Source organism: Neodiprion virginianus, chromosome 5 (genome assembly GCF_021901495.1).
Source record: "Neodiprion virginianus isolate iyNeoVirg1 chromosome 5, iyNeoVirg1.1, whole genome shotgun sequence".
In the NCBI taxonomy this organism is placed as follows: Eukaryota; Metazoa; Arthropoda; class Insecta; order Hymenoptera; family Diprionidae; genus Neodiprion; species Neodiprion virginianus.
Genome location: NC_060881.1, coordinates 9494697 through 9510683, shown reverse-complemented (window position 1 = coordinate 9510683; position 15987 = coordinate 9494697). Strand labels below are relative to the sequence as shown.

Sequence of the window (15987 nt, the reverse complement as noted above, 5' to 3'; positions counted from 1 at the left end):
TCGGGGGGACAGATAAGGTGTGTATTTCTTGTATGAAATGTGAACACTAGAATCATTATACATTATATCATATCATCATATATCATACATCATACATCGTACATCATACATCATACATCATACATCATACATCATCATACCTAGTATTACAGTTCGAAACCAAAGTTTGAATTTTCGGATGTTCGGAAAGTGACGTCACCAATCTAAAATCGGCTAGCCGAGTTCCTCAGTCTGGTAACAACCGCGCAGTAGAGCGGACGGTTGAGAGTCGCGCTCCGCAAACTTCGAGTACCGGGTTCTCAACCTCCCGGATCCCGCGCTTCGGGTCCGCTACGTATTTCGAGTACCGGGTTCTCAACCTCCCGGATCCCGCGCTTCGGGTCCGCTACGCGGTGAAACTCGACTTCCAGGATAAGCGCTCCGTGGTTCATGGTTCATGTTTACAATAAATTATTTCAATTCGTTTTTCGCGCAAGCTGAAATTCAGTAGCTGTCAGTCCGCTAATAAAATTTCTCGACTTCCAGGGTAAGCGCTCCGTGGTTCCTGGTTCATGTTTACAATAAATTATTTCAATTCGTTTTTCGCGCAAGCTGAAATTCATTAGCTGTCAGTCCGCTAATAAAATTTCTCGACTTCCAGGATAAGCGCTCCGTGGTTCCTGGTTCATGTTTACAATAAATTATTTCAATTCGTTTTTCGCGCAAGCTGAAATTCAGTAGGTGTCAGTCCGCTAATAAAATTTCTTGACTTCCAGGATAAGCGCTCCGTGGTTCCTGGTTCATGTTTACAATAAATTATTTCAATTCGTTTTTCGCGCACGCCCAAATTCAGTAGCTGTCGGTGCGCTAATAAAATTTCTCGACTTCCAGGATAACCGCTCCGTGGTTCCTGGTTCATGTTTACAATAAATTATTTCAATTTGTTTTTCGCGCAAGCTGAAATTCAGTAGCTGTCAGTCCGCTAATAAAATTTCTCGACTTCCAGGATAACCGCTCCGTGGTTCCTGGTTCATGTTTACAATAAATTATTTCAATTCGTTTTTCGCGCACGCCCAAATTCAGTAGCTGTCGGTGCGCTAATAAAATTTCTCGACTTCCAGGATAAGCGCTCCGTGGTTCCTGGTTCATGTTTACAATAAATTATTTCAATTCGTTTTTCGCGCAAGCTGAAATTCAGTAGCTGTCAGTCCGCTAATAAAATTTCTCGACTTCCAGGATAAGCGCTCCGTGGTTCCTGGTTCATGTTTACAATAAATTATTTCAATTCGTTTTTCGCGCACGCCCAAATTCAGTAGCTGTCGGTGCGCTAATAAAATTTCTCGACTTCCAGGATAACCGCTCCGTGGTTCCTGGTTCATGTTCACAATAAATTATTTCAATTCGTTTTTCGCGCACGCCCATATTCAGTAGCTGTCGGTGCGCTAATAAAATTTCTCGACTTCCAGGATAAGCGCTCCGTGGTTCCTGGTTCATGTTTACAATAAATTATTTCAATTCGTTTTTCGCGCACGCCCAAATTCAGTAGCTGTCGGTGCGCTAATAAAATTTCTATAACTTTACAATCTTCTCATAATCTTTTTGGTAAAATGTGTCGTTAAAAAAATTATATCAAACCTTACACATTATCTTTGATTCGTCTCATGCTGAAAATGTTTATTAGTATTCGAGGTATAACTCGAGGTGGTTGGCGGTGGTCGTTGGGGGAGGTTAGGGGTGGTTGCGGGTAATCAAGGTGATTCCGGAGGAGGGGGACGAGGATTTGAGCTCGGTGAGTTTAACGTTTTTATAATATTCGATGGCAATTGTAATTATATTTCATCTAATCTTTTTCAAACTTATCATCTTTACAATAAATTATTTCAATTCATTCTTCGCGCAAGCACAAATTTAGTAGCTACAAATGCGGTAGTTAAATTTATTCTACTATCAATTAATTAATTAATTATATTAATTCTTACACAATATTTTTGATGTGTTCTTATACTGAAAATCTTTATTATTATGGCAGATATACCTGTGGTGGATATCGGTGGTTGTTGTAGGTGATTGGCGGTGGTTGAAGGTGTTCGGAGTTGGACGAGGAGGAGGACGGGGAGGACTAGGATTTGTGCTCGGTGAGTAAAACACTTTTATAATATTGATGGCAATTGTAATTATATTTTATCTAAAATATTTCAAACTAGTCATGGTTACATAAAATTATTTCAATTCATTTTTCGCGCAAGCACATATTCAGTAGCTATGAATAAGCTTATACAATTTATTATATCATTAATTAATTAATTAATATTCTTATAATATTCAACGGCAATTGTAATTATATTTCATGTGAAATATTACAAACTTGTCACGTTTACAATAAATTATTTCAATACATTTCTCGTGCAAGCACATATTCAGTAGCTATGATTAATCTTATACAATTTATTATATTATTAATTAATTAATTAATTATATTAATCCTTATACAATATTTTTGATGTGTTCTCATACTGAAAATATTCATTACTATTCCAGGTATAACCCGAGGTGGTTGGCGGTGGTTGGAGGTGGTCGGAGGTGGACGAGGAGGAGGACGAGGTGGAAAAGGAGGAGGACGAGGAGGAGGCGGGGTGGGTCGTGGGAGAGGACCTCTCCTCTCCTCAGAGGAGGGGAGGGGGAGGGGCAGGGAAGTGGGAGAGGTGGACGGGGAGGGGGAAGGGACGGGAAGGGAAGGGAAGGGGCGGGGTCGGGAGGGCGGCGGTGCGGGGGGAGGGAGGGAGGGAGGGAGGGCGGGTGGGTGGGAGGGAGGGAGGGAGGGAGGGCGCAGCAGGGGGGGGGGGGGTGTACTGCTCTATTGACTCTAACGGGCTCGCATCGACATCCGTTCTCCACTCTCTCCCTCCCACCTGCCATCCCTCCCTCCCACCCGCCCGCCCTCCCTCCCTCCCTCCCACCCCCCCGCCCCACCACCCTCACCGCCCCACCCCTTCCCTTCCCTTCCCGTCCCTTCCCCCTCCCCGCCCACCTCTCCCACTTCCCTGCCCCTCCCCCGCCCCTCCTCTGAGGAGAGGAGAGGTCCTCTCCCACGACCCACCCCGCCTCCTCCTCGTCCACCTCGTCCTCCTCCTCGTCCACCTCCGACCACCTCGGGTGATACCTGGAATAGTAATGAATATTTTTAGTATAGGAACACATCAAAAATATTGTGTAAGGATTAATGTAATTAAGCAATTAATTAATAATACAATAAATTGTACAAGATTATTCATAGCTACTGAATATGTGCTTGCACGAAAAATGAATTGAAATAATTTATTGTAAACGTGACAAGTTTGTAATATTTCAGATGAAATAGAATTACAATTTCCATCAAATATTATAAAAGTGTTTTACTCACCCAGCACAAATCCTCGCCCTCCTCGTCCTCCTCCTCGTCCACCTCCGACCACCTTCAACCACCTCAGGTTATACCTTGAATAGTAATAAATATTTTCAGTATAAGAACACATCGAAAATTTTGTGTAAGGATTAATATAATTGAGTTATTGATTAAATAATTAATTAATAATATAATAAATTGTATAAGATTATTCATAGCTACTAAATATGTACTTGCACGAAAAATGAATTGAAATAATTTATTGTGAACGTGACAAGTTTGTAATATTCCAGATGAAATATAATTACAATTGCCATTAAATATTATAGGAATATTAATCAATTAATTAATAATATAATAAATTGTATAAGCTTATTCATAGCTACTGAATTTGTGCTTGCGCAAAAAACAAATTGAAATAATTCAATGTAAACATGAGAAGTTTGAAAAATTTCAGATAAAATATAATTACAATTGCCATGAAATATTATAAAAGTGTTTTACTCACCGAGCACAAATCCTCGTCCCCCTCCTCCTAAATCACCGAGATTATAATACCGCAACCACACCTAACTACCTCCAACGAAAACCGCCAACCACCTCGAGTTATACCTCGAATACTAATAAATATTTTCAGCATGAGAACAAATCAAAAATAATGTGTAAGGTTTGATATAATTTTTTTAACGACATATTTTACCAGAAAGATTATGAAAAGATTGTAAAGTTATAGAAATTTTATTAGCCCACCGACAGCTACTGAATTTGGGCGTGCGCGAAAAACGAATTGAAATAATTTATTGTAAACATGAACCAGGAACCACGGAGCGCTTATCCTGGAAGTCGAGAAATTTTATTAGCGGACTGACAGCTACTGAATATGGGCTTGCGCGAAAAACGAATTGAAATAATTTATTGTAAACATGAACCAGGAACCACGGAGCGGTTATCCTGGAAGTCGAGAAATTTTATTAGCGCACCGACAGCTGCTGAATTTGGGCGTGCGCGAAAAACGAATTGAAATAATTTATTGTAAACATGAACCAGGAACCACGAAGCGCTTATCCTGGAAGTCGAGAAATTTTATTAGCGGACTGACAGCTACTGAATTTCAGTTTGCGCGAAAAACGAATTGAAATAATTTATTGTAAACATGAACCAGGAACCACGGAGCGCTTATCCTGGAAGTCGAGAAATATTATTAGCGGACCGACAGCTACTGAATTTGGGCGTGCGCGAAAAACGAATTGAAATAATTTATTGTAAACATGAACCAGGAACCACGGAGCGCTTATCCTGGAAGTCAAGAAATTTTATTAGCGGACTGACACCTACTGAATTTCAGCTTGCGCGAAAAACGAATTGAAATAATTTATTGTAAACATGAACCAGGAACCACGGAGCGCTTATCCTGGAAGTCGAGAAATTTTATTAGCGGACTGACAGCTACTGAATTTCAGCTTGCGCGAAAAACGAATTGAAATAATTTATTGTAAACATGAACCAGGAACCACGGAGCGGTTATCCTGGAAGTCGAGAAATTTTATTAGCGCACCGACAGCTACTGAATTTGGGCGTGCGCGAAAAACGAATTGAAATAATTTATTGTAAACATGAACCAGGAACCACGGAGCGCTTATCCTGGAAGTCAAGAAATTTTATTAGCGGACTGACACCTACTGAATTTCAGCTTGCGCGAAAAACGAATTGAAATAATTTATTGTAAACATGAACCAGGAACCACGGAGCGCTTATCCTGGAAGTCGAGAAATTTTATTAGCGGACTGACAGCTAATGAATTTCAGCTTGCGCGAAAAACGAATTGAAATAATTTATTGTAAACATGAACCAGGAACCACGGAGCGCTTACCCTGGAAGTCGAGAAATTTTATTAGCGGACTGACAGCTACTGAATTTCAGCTTGCGCGAAAAACGAATTGAAATAATTTATTGTAAACATGAACCATGAACCACGGAGCGCTTATCCTGGAAGTCGAGTTTCACCGCGTAGCGGACCCGAAGCGCGGGATCCGGGAGGTTGAGAACCCGGTACTCGAAATACGTAGCGGACCCGAAGCGCGGGATCCGGGAGGTTGAGAACCCGGTACTCGAAGTTTGCGGAGCGCGACTCTCAACCGTCCGCTCTACTGCGCGGTTGTTACCAGACTGAGGAACTCGGCTAGCCGATTTTAGATTGGTGACGTCACTTTCCGAACATCCGAAAATTCAAACTTTGGTTTCGAACTGTAATACTAGGTATGATGATGTATGATGTATGATGTATGATGTATGATGTACGATGTATGATGTATGATATATGATGATATGATATAATGTATAATGATTCTAGTGTTCACATTTCATACAAGAAATACACACCTTATCTGTCCCCCCGATTCCAGACTCAAGCGGCCAGGCCCTTCGATGGTCAGCCGTTGACTGAAGATATATCCTTTACTTAACGGGTCAGCCGATAACGCTGCCGTTCTGCGACAGTTGGATGATGAAAAATTTTGCTCGTATCTTTCAAATGTGTGTTAAAATACACTCGAAGTGTTAAGAAGCTTCGTTCTTTCTCTTCCTATCACCTTTTCAGGTCTTTAAATCACTACGCAGCGTTAAATACTATCTCATATACGAAGCATCTATTCCATCTCGTTCAAAATTAGCGCATCCGTGATGTATTGCAGTTACTCTGAATTTTTTTCCATCCGAATACTTTTCGAAAAACAATTTTGCTTCTCTACCCAACGTAGATACTTCACTCTCGACTAGCTAGAACAGCGTTTTGGTTATATGCCTACGAAAATTCAAGATCGAGAGAGCAAATGAAAAGTTGTTGAAATAATTATGAATACTAATGTTATGGAATACATCGAGCGCGCGTCGAATAGAATCCCATTTCGAAGTGAATAATTCTTCTCTTTTCATATAATAGCTAATCTAGTAATATAGGTAAATAGGATGGTTGGAGGTGTTCGGAAATGGTAGGACATTTCAAAAGTTAAGGCTGACACCCACTGCACCGCGGCGGACCGCGGCGGACCGCGGCGCAGTTACCGTGAGATGCGCCCACTATAGTCGCGTGACCACCCGCCGATACTGTTTCTACGAAAAAGAGATATTTATCAATTATCTGATGACCACGATTTGTCTCAGTCGTCATGGGCACACAATAAATAATCATGCATATTTGCCACTACTTCTTGATTACTCATTATGGATGAAGAAGTGTTTAACACGAAATAAAATTACTAACAATTGTCCATCATAAATTCGATAAAAAGGAAAAAAGGATTAAAAATCAACCGACAATGCTCATCTTTCGCCAGAATTTTTGTTTCTACCTAAACTATTTCGGGTGTGGCTCGTTGGAAAATCGTACATTTTTTTATTTTGAAACACCCTATTATACATATAATATATGTATAGTAAAAATGAAATGAATTTTAGCTCAAAATATAGTCTCTCATTTCTTATGCATAAAAATTAATACGCAAAATAAAAAACAGTCTTCATGAAATCAGCATCATACCCGAACAATGAGAAAAAAATAAATTTTTTACATAAAATAATCCGTTGATCATAACTTGTTGTTCTAAAACTCACATTTACTTAAATTTCTTTAAGAATGAAGTAACTACTTGCGTAACATTTATTTAATATCCGTAGGATTTATTTAAGATGTAAAAATGAATACATTTATTTTTCGCAAGAACAGCGGAGAGAATGAAAAGAATCCTTGTAAACCATAACCATTTACATCAAAGTAACGCAGGTTTCCCTATTTTTATACTTGGGATGAATTTCGGCATCGGTCGGGTGTTCACACTAGACGGCGGCGATGCGCGGCGCACCGCCGAAATATTCCCAACCTGGAACTCGCGAAAAATTGCCGCGGTCCGCCGCGGTCCGCCGCGGTCCGCCGCCGTCTAGTGTGAACACCTATATGGATAACTGTATGAGCGAAAATTTCGCCGCCGTCCGCCGCCGTCCGCCGCGGTCTAGTCGGCGTCAGCCTTAATGAGGAATTCGGCTAGCTGATTTTAGATCGATTACGTCAGGAGAAAAAAAAATTTTTGGGGGACGTCGCTTTCTGAACATCCGAACATTCAAACTTTGGTTTCGAACTTTAATACTATGTATGATATATGATGTATGATGTACGATGATACGATATGATGTATAATGATTTTAGTTTTCACATTTCAGACAAGAAATAAATACACACTTCATCTTTCCTGCCGATTCCAGACTCAAGCAGCTAGGCCCTTCGATGGTCAGCCTTGGACTAAGGATATATTCTTCAGTTAACGGGCCAGCTAATAACGCTGCCGTTGTGCGACGGTTGGATGATGAAAATTTTTGCTCGTACTTTTCAAATGAGTGTTAAAATACATTCGAAGATCCAAAAAGCTTCGTTTCATCTCTCCCTATCAAAAACACAAAAATCGCCGACAATCACCTTTTTTGGTCTTTAAATCAGGACACTGCGTTAAATACTGTCTCATATACGGAGCATCCATTTTATCTTGGTTAAAATTAGCGCATCCGTGATGCATTACAGTCACTCTGAATTTCTTTCATATGAACACTTTTCGAAAAACGATTCTGCTTCTCTACCCAACGTAGATACTTCACTTGCGACTAGCTAAAACAGCGTTTCGCTTTTGTGCCTACGAAAATTCAAGATCGAGAGAACAAATGAAAAGTCGTTGGAATAATTATGAATATTATCGTTATGGAATACATCGAGCGCGTGTCCTATAGAATGATGAATGAATCGCTCATCGCGTGTGCCCAGATAATGCAGAGTCGAATATTATTATGCCTATGGAATGACGAACGGGAAAAGACTCAAATTTTTATATAATCCTGTATGGACGCTGTATACTTTTCAATTACGCAAATCATTTGCACCAAACTCAGCAATGTCAATCTAACTCCATCGGATCAACAAAAATAATGTATATAGATGTACAATAAACATGCATCTGGTTTACTGTTAACAGAGTTAGAAACCTTTTCTTGATGCAAAGGATGGAAGCTATAGTCGATGGAGTCAATCAAAGGATGAAGATATACATGTACCTTGTGTAATTTTGTACATATTTTTAATACTCAACTCGTACCGTTAACTGAAGACAATATGTATCTTCAGTCAGGGCTTATATCTTTATTCCCAAAGAAGATGCAGCTGACTTATAAAAATAATTTCTTAACTGACGTTCGATTTCCGTGATTTTTTAAAAATACAATTTATTTGCAGCGGAAAACCCTGAACTTTCTACTCAAAAATTCAACTTTTAAATATATTTTGGAAATTAGGTAAGACTCGACCCTTACTAATATTTAAGTCCATGCTTTAACAAACCCCGCTGAACCTCAGGCAGTCACTATCACAAAAGTAATTAAAAAAAAATCTAAACATGATCCAGGTTCCTTTTTTCAACTTCAACTCATATCACCTGGTTAGATCGCGACTGTGTCCACTGACCCCCAAACACAAGATTGTTTAGAAATTTATTATCAAGTGGCCCGGATTATAATTGCTCATATCTGTCCACTTCATTACATATTAATGGCAGTGCCCGTGTTGATTGTAAGGAATTTCGAGTTTGAGAACATGTATTCCCGACAAAGTCGATACTATTTTATCGGAAATTTCAGCACTTTTCCGATAACCCCTAATAATAGTATTACCCAGAGGATACAAGTGTGTAATAATACTATCTATAGGATAACAGAAACTGACGACTGATATCACCTAAAGATGGATTTTCCGGATCCTTCATAATCAAATTCTCATTAATTATCTACGATATCTCTGTCAAAATAATACAGATGAAAGGTTGTAAGACCTTTTGGAAGCTTCAAGAGAGATCTGCTTCCAAAAATCCATTGGTCTTTTCTGAGACAGGATTCTGATCTATCAAAATATTTCTATAGATTTCCGCAAATAGAATTTACAAATTTTGCAGTCTTATGTAGAAGAAGAATTACACGAAGTGAAGTAGAGATATTGTTAGAACGTTAATGAGTTACATTATATATGTATGTTAAAATTACAAGGAACTTGTTAGATATTGATGTAATTGCTTCGTAATCATCCAAGAAATATCCATCGTTGATGAGTTATTGGAAGGGCATCAGGTTCCGGTGGTGGGCTGGTTGTTCGTTTTGGCGAAATATACATAGGTCCGTTAAATTCCAAGCGATACTCTTCCTGCGAAGATCGCCATCCAACAATGCCTGTACTCGTCTTTGGAATTGGTGGCGAGGCAGCCAACTTATGTGTAAAACGTTTAGTTATTGATGCATCATTTTTTTTGCGTTTTACGAATGTATCCTCTGGAAGTCCGGCCTTCACAGCTTCCTCGGCAAGTATCTGCGGGGTATGAGGAAAATATTTGTAGCATATCCACATTATGTATTATCTTACTGAGATCGACCTTTTGTACATACTATTTTATTCACAATTATACTGTAAGTAACAATAATTCAATAATCACCCGTTGAAAATTGTTCCCACTCAAATAGTCATATTTTTTATTCCAACTGATTTGTGATTTGCGTTCTTGACGGATCACTTCCTTTCTGTCAAAAGTAATAAATTTATGTGCATAATGTGACAAAATCTTTTTTTTTGTGGTTTTTAATTGAGTCTAAAATCAATAAATAATATTACAAAATGCAAGTTATCATATTAGTTGCCTTTCTTTTTATGCATATGAATGTAATGATTTTTTGAAAAAAACATCAAACAGTAGATTCAGTCAAGTAATCTAGAAATTAAGCGGGTATACAAATTTGTCATAAAAATTTTTAAATAATTTTGTACAATATAGGTTCAAAAGCGACAGTGGGAGTTAATTTCTTACTGTATTCCATCTTGTACAATGGGTCTTTTAGACGAATCACCCGTATCTCGAACGTACAAAATTTGAACATCGTTCTTTTTGTCATTTTTAGTAGCCGGTTTTGAATGAGCTTCGTTTTTTTGTTCTTTATCGTTTGTCACGGGAGACTTGCTCATTTCGTAGGCAAATACCGTGTTTTATTGTAAAAACTTGATTCGAGCACCGTGTTGATTGCGGATGAACATGATTCGACCTAAACAGTAATTGTTTGATCAATGTCTGTTCGTGACGCGTGTCAGCTACAACGCTGAATGACTTGTGCTCGTAACCTTGAAGTATCAAGTTTAAGCACATGAGGCGCGATTAAATGTGAAATTACGAATTCTCGTAATACAAAAAATTCAAGAAAGAAATACTGGGAATGCTGTGCCGGACAGGCAATCGAAATTGAATTAATTTCTTCGAAAAGCCGAGTTGTTCAATGACTAGCGAGTAAAACTTTCGAATTTAACAATTCAAGGATTTTACTGTGTCGACTGCGAAAGGCCAAGCCGGGGAGAAGATGTTCGAATTGCCAAACTCTAAGTTGCCTAAGGTACGCGCACTTTGTCGACTTTAATTAAGAAACGAAATTTATTAAAAAGAAAAATGTATTTACGTGGAAATTAGTGAAATCCGAAATTATCACGATTCCACATACGTTGCACAATATCGAAGCATGAGTTTTATTGAAAATAAGTTAAATTTACGCAGGAATAATATTGTCATTTGAAAAACTACATTTGCGCATTTGCCGAAAATCAGCCGAAAATAATAATAAAAGTGACACGCAACGCACAGAAACAAAAATACGCATCACTGAAATCCGAAGTAACACAAAACAATGATAACTCAGGACACGAAATTCACCTGCAACGTTCGCAGGATGTTTTTGTTTCAGTAACTCGGTTTTTCTTCAGGCTACACGCTGCTCCTCGTGTATTATTCACAGATGGTATGGTGGAAATACACGGATCGAACAACGTGACACAACCTGAACAACACGGTTTGAATGTTGAACTGATACCGAAAGCACGTAAGTTCGCTCCGACTGCTCGGAAACAACTGATGCCGCACGGCGCTTTGAAGACATATAAATCAGTTCTCTAAAGGATGGAAAATAGTAATTCTCCCGCCCTCTCTGCGGCTCTTCCCTAGGAGTGCGGATAGCTGCACGCACCTGTCTAGCTGTTCTTCCCCTCTCGTGGCTCCCACCCCATGCGTAAAGAGACAGAGAGGGCGGGAGAATTATTACCTTTTGTTCTTTGGAGAACCGATAAAAATCCGTTCCCGGGACGCTTATGCTGTTGCTTACGCTTTATTTCTTGTTCTGGGTGCCAAAAATGGTCCCACACTCACGCGCAAGTGTGACGGCGAAGATGGCAAAGTCGAATTAGCTTACCAAATCTGCTCCTCTTGCAATAAATTATAAACAGAACGGGACAAACGCTCTTTTATTCATTCACGGTATGTTAAAAGTTGATATGAATAAATATTCAAAATGTCGTTTCATCTATGCTTGAGGGAGTATGAGATTCTATCGGTAAAGCAAGTACTAGAATTGCTGGTAGTGTAGAGTATTTCAGAATAGGGACAGCCTAAAAGGCGGATTTTACGTCTACATACCAATTATATATTTAAATCACATTATATGAACTTGATTCAATATCGCTTTGTAAGTTAAAAATTTTAGAACGAAATTTAGAAAGATTTTCTTTGCAGGTTAGGAGAATCTAGGAAGATTTGAAAGTTACCCTAGGAAATTTGTGCGACAAGTATCTGGCAACACTGTGCATTTAACTGGCTGGCTCAGAGCAATTTTCAGGAACTGTCTCACTGATCTTATTATTGATACGTATCAACTAAAATTGAACGTTTTTTAAAAAAGTAAGCGTTGAGCCTCAAAAAGAAATCAATTAATCAATGTAGATATGTTAATTTTAGGTTCCGATTTTATTGTAAATTTCTTGCTTTCAGGTATAACCTGCAAACACTGTATACAAACAAATAATTATGCCCTCAACATGATATTATAAACAAAAAAAACAATCAACTAGGCATAATTCAACTTAAAATTCACTGTGTACTTTGAATATTCGATTCAAATCAATAAGCCTCGCATTCTCATTGAAAGATGACAGGTGATGGGCCTCCAAATGAACAAGTGATATTCGTAACTGGAGGGTACGATCACACAATAAAAATATGGCAAGCACACACTGGAATTTGTCAACGGACAGCTCAACACACGGACTCTGTATCCTTAATACACGTTATACTTCGAAAAGATTGTAGAATAGTTTCGATAGTGATAATCTGAGGCCCTTGTGGAGAGGTATATCATTTGGCAGAGTATAGAGTGTTACTTACACGTGATAACGAGTAGCCAATGAATTTACGTTCATACTTTAGTTAATATTATTGCAATGAATAAAGTTCTCTATTTTTTTCCTCATAAATCTTTAGCAAGTTAATGCTTTAGATATTACGCCGGATAAGCAGCTTGTTGCTGCTGCTGGATATCAACATATTCGTATGTATGATTTGGGATCGAGTAATCCAAATCCTGTTATCAATTACGATGGCGTTGCTAAGAACGTTACTGGGCTTGGTTTTCAGGTAATAAATGTTTCATTTTACAATTAAAGAGTAACATTTGAGCTCAACAAATCATTAAACCATCAATTTATAATTGTGTAATTCAACGAGGCTGAAGCTTACAGCTAAACGTTCCAACGTTCATTCATTCGAATAAGGGAGAAATCAAAAAGAAAAATGTTGTGAAATGCCTTGAACCCCCATGCTTTTATAGAATGATAAATAAACTGAACTGCATTTTTCTATTTCCATAAAATTTAACACGATTGGCTGCTAACTCTGGCTGCTAGCTTCAGCTTCATTGTAATTCATTCTAATATGTGAAATAATTATTAAATATGTGATGGATATAATAAATACGATTGGTAGTCTATGTGAGTTTTTCACATGTTTTACAATAAAAATATTCAGCAATCTCAACGCTTCATCAGTTATGTTGTTTCACATGGATCTGAAATTTATTTATAGGAAGACGGGAAGTGGATGTATACAGGGGGCGAAGATTGTTCAGCAAGGATCTGGGATCTTAGGTAAGATTCGAGCAGTTTTATCACAAAGCCTGCACATCAACATATTAAAAGTTCGTTCCAAAGGAATCATTAACTAAGTTGATGTTTAACGAAGTTAGAAATAGACAATAAGAAAGTCTTCAATACAGTGACAACTTTATACACCAAACATCGACATACTTATATATTAAAAAGCACCAAATATTTGCACAGTCCTAAAACAAAAAATATCAAGTGGTTTTCTATGAAAAACTACAATACAAACGATTAAATGATATATCATAGTTTTATTACATACAGAGTGAATTGCCTTATGTACTGAAAATGGGAAGAGTTTAGTAACCCAGAAGTCCATTCATAAAACCAATCAAAGAATCTATGGGATCCCTGTAAACCAATACCAGTCTGATGTATTTACCTTTACTGTCGATGTATGTACAATACTACGAATATGTGTGTAACTTTGCATCAACTAAACTCCTCCCTTTCTCGACACATGATGTGACTCACCCTGTATATTTAATAATACGATGATAATGTTAATTTCAACTTCATGATTTGCTTGGTATCAATTCAATTCGCATAACATCGACATCAATTATCTAATTAGGATTAAAATTCTGATCAACTATAATCATTATTATATTCATGTTTATTTCTTCTAGATCACGAGATCTGCAGTGCCAAAGAATCTTTCAAGTTTCAGCCCCAGTGAACTGTGTATGCCTGCACCCAAATCAAGCTGAATTAATAGTTGGTGATCAAAGTGGTGTTATTCACTTGTGGGACCTTCGATCTGACCATAACGAACAATTGGTAATCTATACTACCCCAAAATCGATTTTATGTGTATCTGTGACGTGGCTTTATATCGTAATTCCCATTAAATCCATTGGAAACGACAGGTTTTCAAACCATGACGTATTGACAAATTAAATCATAGTTGTTCAGGAAATAAACTAATTGACATTGATTACATAGGATAAGCTGAAAATGAATGATTTTTGGCATACAAATAGTTTTTATAAAGTTGAAAATGTGTACTTCGAAATTTTTGGAACATGTGTAAACAGGGAAAGAATTTTGTGTACTTTTTATACATAGCTCCATCGTTATATAACCTGAAGTCGACTCAATTATGATTTTGGGGCGAGAAATTCGGATCGTAACATATTCAAAAGACAATAGTAATCTGTTATGAATTGCCCTGTTCAAAAAGATATTACATCTTCAGATACCAGAAGCAGAGGCGTCTATACAGGACATAGCCATAGATCCGGAAGGTACTCATATGGCTGCTGTAAATAATAAGGGAAGTTGTTACATATGGGCGTTGTCTGGTGGTGTAGGCAAAGAACCTACTAAATTGAGTCCCAGAAAAAAGCTTGAAACCCACAAACGTTATGCACTCAGATGTCAGTTTAGTCCGGACTCTTCGTAAGTATATTTCTTCATTACCGCGTTGCTGAAACTACAATGGAGTAAATGCCACCCCACAGATAATCTGCAATTAATAATAGTGTTCACTAGTGTTTTACGGTAACTGTTTATCATTACTAACCTTGTATTTGACATGTAATAAAATTTAAACAATTGATTTATAGGCTTTTGGTAACAACATCTGCCGATCAGACAGCAAGAGTATGGGAAACGACCGATTTTACAGAAACGCAAATTTTGAAGCATGAGGCGAAAAGATGGGTGTGGGATGCTGCATTCAGCGCAGATTCTCAGTATATATTTACAGGTATGACTAAAATACTAAACAAAGTTAAGGATCTTAACAATAATCGAAGAAGCTGGTATATGAACGATGATATTAAACCAACTTGTGGAATTGGTTCTCTTTGTGTCCGTTACAAATTATACAAGATTCATTTTATGACAAGTTTCTTATTTGCAGTTAGGTCTCATCAATTTTACCATTCATTAAGCACTTACAAGTTACTAAAAAAACGCATAATTTGAAATACACATAACGCAGTTATTACCGGAACTTTTCAAGCTCCAAATTATAGTTTATTTCTTTAGCCACATGGATACGACTGAATAATATTTTCCTGCATTTTTCGCAGAAAGCTTTTAAAGATAACTATTAGAAATGTTAGATACTGATTTGTATTTGCTTGCACAGCTTCTTCAGATGGCGTTGCAAGATTGTGGAATGTTGCAACTGGAGTTGTCGAGCGAGAATACCAAGGCCACCAAAAAGCTATCACAGCACTAGCTTTCAGAGATGAGGTTCGCGTTTCGTCTTGAGTCATTTAACATATTGTACAATACATTAAGCTCTTTGTTATTGTAACCATATTGAAATAGCTATAAATGTAGGACGTACCACTGCTAGTTCTAAGTATTTCATTAGGTAACTGTCAATGCCAGTCCTACTTTTTGTATATTCAAGAAGCAATACGTGTTGGATTTACGCTTTACATATATTCTTATGAAATATGTGCTTTTGAATAACTCTAATATTTTTTTATTTCATTAGCAACAACCTTCTCAAGTACTGTAAGATGATCAATATGAGTAAATATTACTATGAAAATGAGCAAAAAAAAAAGCATGAAACAGTATCCTATGACGTTAGAGATTTGCATATAATAGGTATATCGCACCT

At 37.7% G+C, this 15987-nt stretch overlaps 2 protein-coding genes across 6 annotated transcripts; one reads left to right on the top strand and one right to left on the bottom strand.

The window, feature by feature from the left end:
• Positions 1-8869: 8869 nt before the first annotated feature.
• Positions 8870-11262, bottom strand: LOC124304806 (uncharacterized). The gene is made up of 4 exons (XM_046763486.1): positions 11131-11262; positions 10243-10474; positions 9874-9958; positions 8870-9749 (listed from the first exon to the last, which is right to left on the bottom strand). The coding sequence occupies exons 2-4, from the start codon at positions 10395-10397 to the stop codon at positions 9468-9470; spliced, it is 522 nt and encodes a 173-aa protein (XP_046619442.1). The 5' UTR covers positions 10398-10474; positions 11131-11262; the 3' UTR covers positions 8870-9467.
• A 300-nt stretch (positions 11263-11562) lies between these two features.
• Positions 11563-15833, top strand: LOC124304795 (target of rapamycin complex subunit lst8). Of its 5 annotated transcripts, none has more exons than XM_046763460.1 (9): positions 11563-11727; positions 11983-12147; positions 12395-12517; positions 12727-12879; positions 13327-13388; positions 14033-14183; positions 14602-14804; positions 14972-15114; positions 15502-15833. In XM_046763460.1, exons 3-9 carry the CDS (start codon positions 12395-12397, stop codon positions 15624-15626), a joined length of 960 nt encoding a protein of 319 aa, XP_046619416.1. In that variant the 5' UTR covers positions 11563-11727; positions 11983-12147; the 3' UTR covers positions 15627-15833. The 5 variants fall into 5 exon arrangements, with proteins under 5 accessions (XP_046619416.1, XP_046619418.1, XP_046619417.1 ...); XM_046763462.1 differs by having other exon boundaries at positions 11564-11727; positions 12743-12879; XM_046763461.1 differs by having other exon boundaries at positions 11564-11727; positions 12238-12517; positions 12743-12879.
• Positions 15834-15987: the final 154 nt, after the last annotated feature.

Bases quoted from the DNA above. Each gene is read 5' to 3' on its own strand.
- LOC124304806 (XM_046763486.1), bottom strand. From the start codon at position 10,397: ATGAGCAAGTCTCCCGTGACAAACGATAAAGAACAAAAAAACGAAGCT. The intron at 9,959-10,242 runs GTAAGAAATTAA...TACTTTTGACAG, and splicing joins ATTGTACAAGATGGAATACA to AAAGGAAGTGATCCGTCAAG. The intron at 9,750-9,873 runs GTGATTATTGAA...CATACCCCGCAG, and splicing joins GTGGGAACAATTTTCAACGG to ATACTTGCCGAGGAAGCTGT.
- LOC124304795 (XM_046763460.1), top strand. From the start codon at position 12,395: ATGACAGGTGATGGGCCTCCAAATGAACAAGTGATATTCGTAACTGGA. The intron at 12,518-12,726 runs GTATCCTTAATA...ATAAATCTTTAG, and splicing joins CAGCTCAACACACGGACTCT to CAAGTTAATGCTTTAGATAT. The intron at 15,115-15,501 runs GTATGACTAAAA...TTGCTTGCACAG, and splicing joins TTCTCAGTATATATTTACAG to CTTCTTCAGATGGCGTTGCA.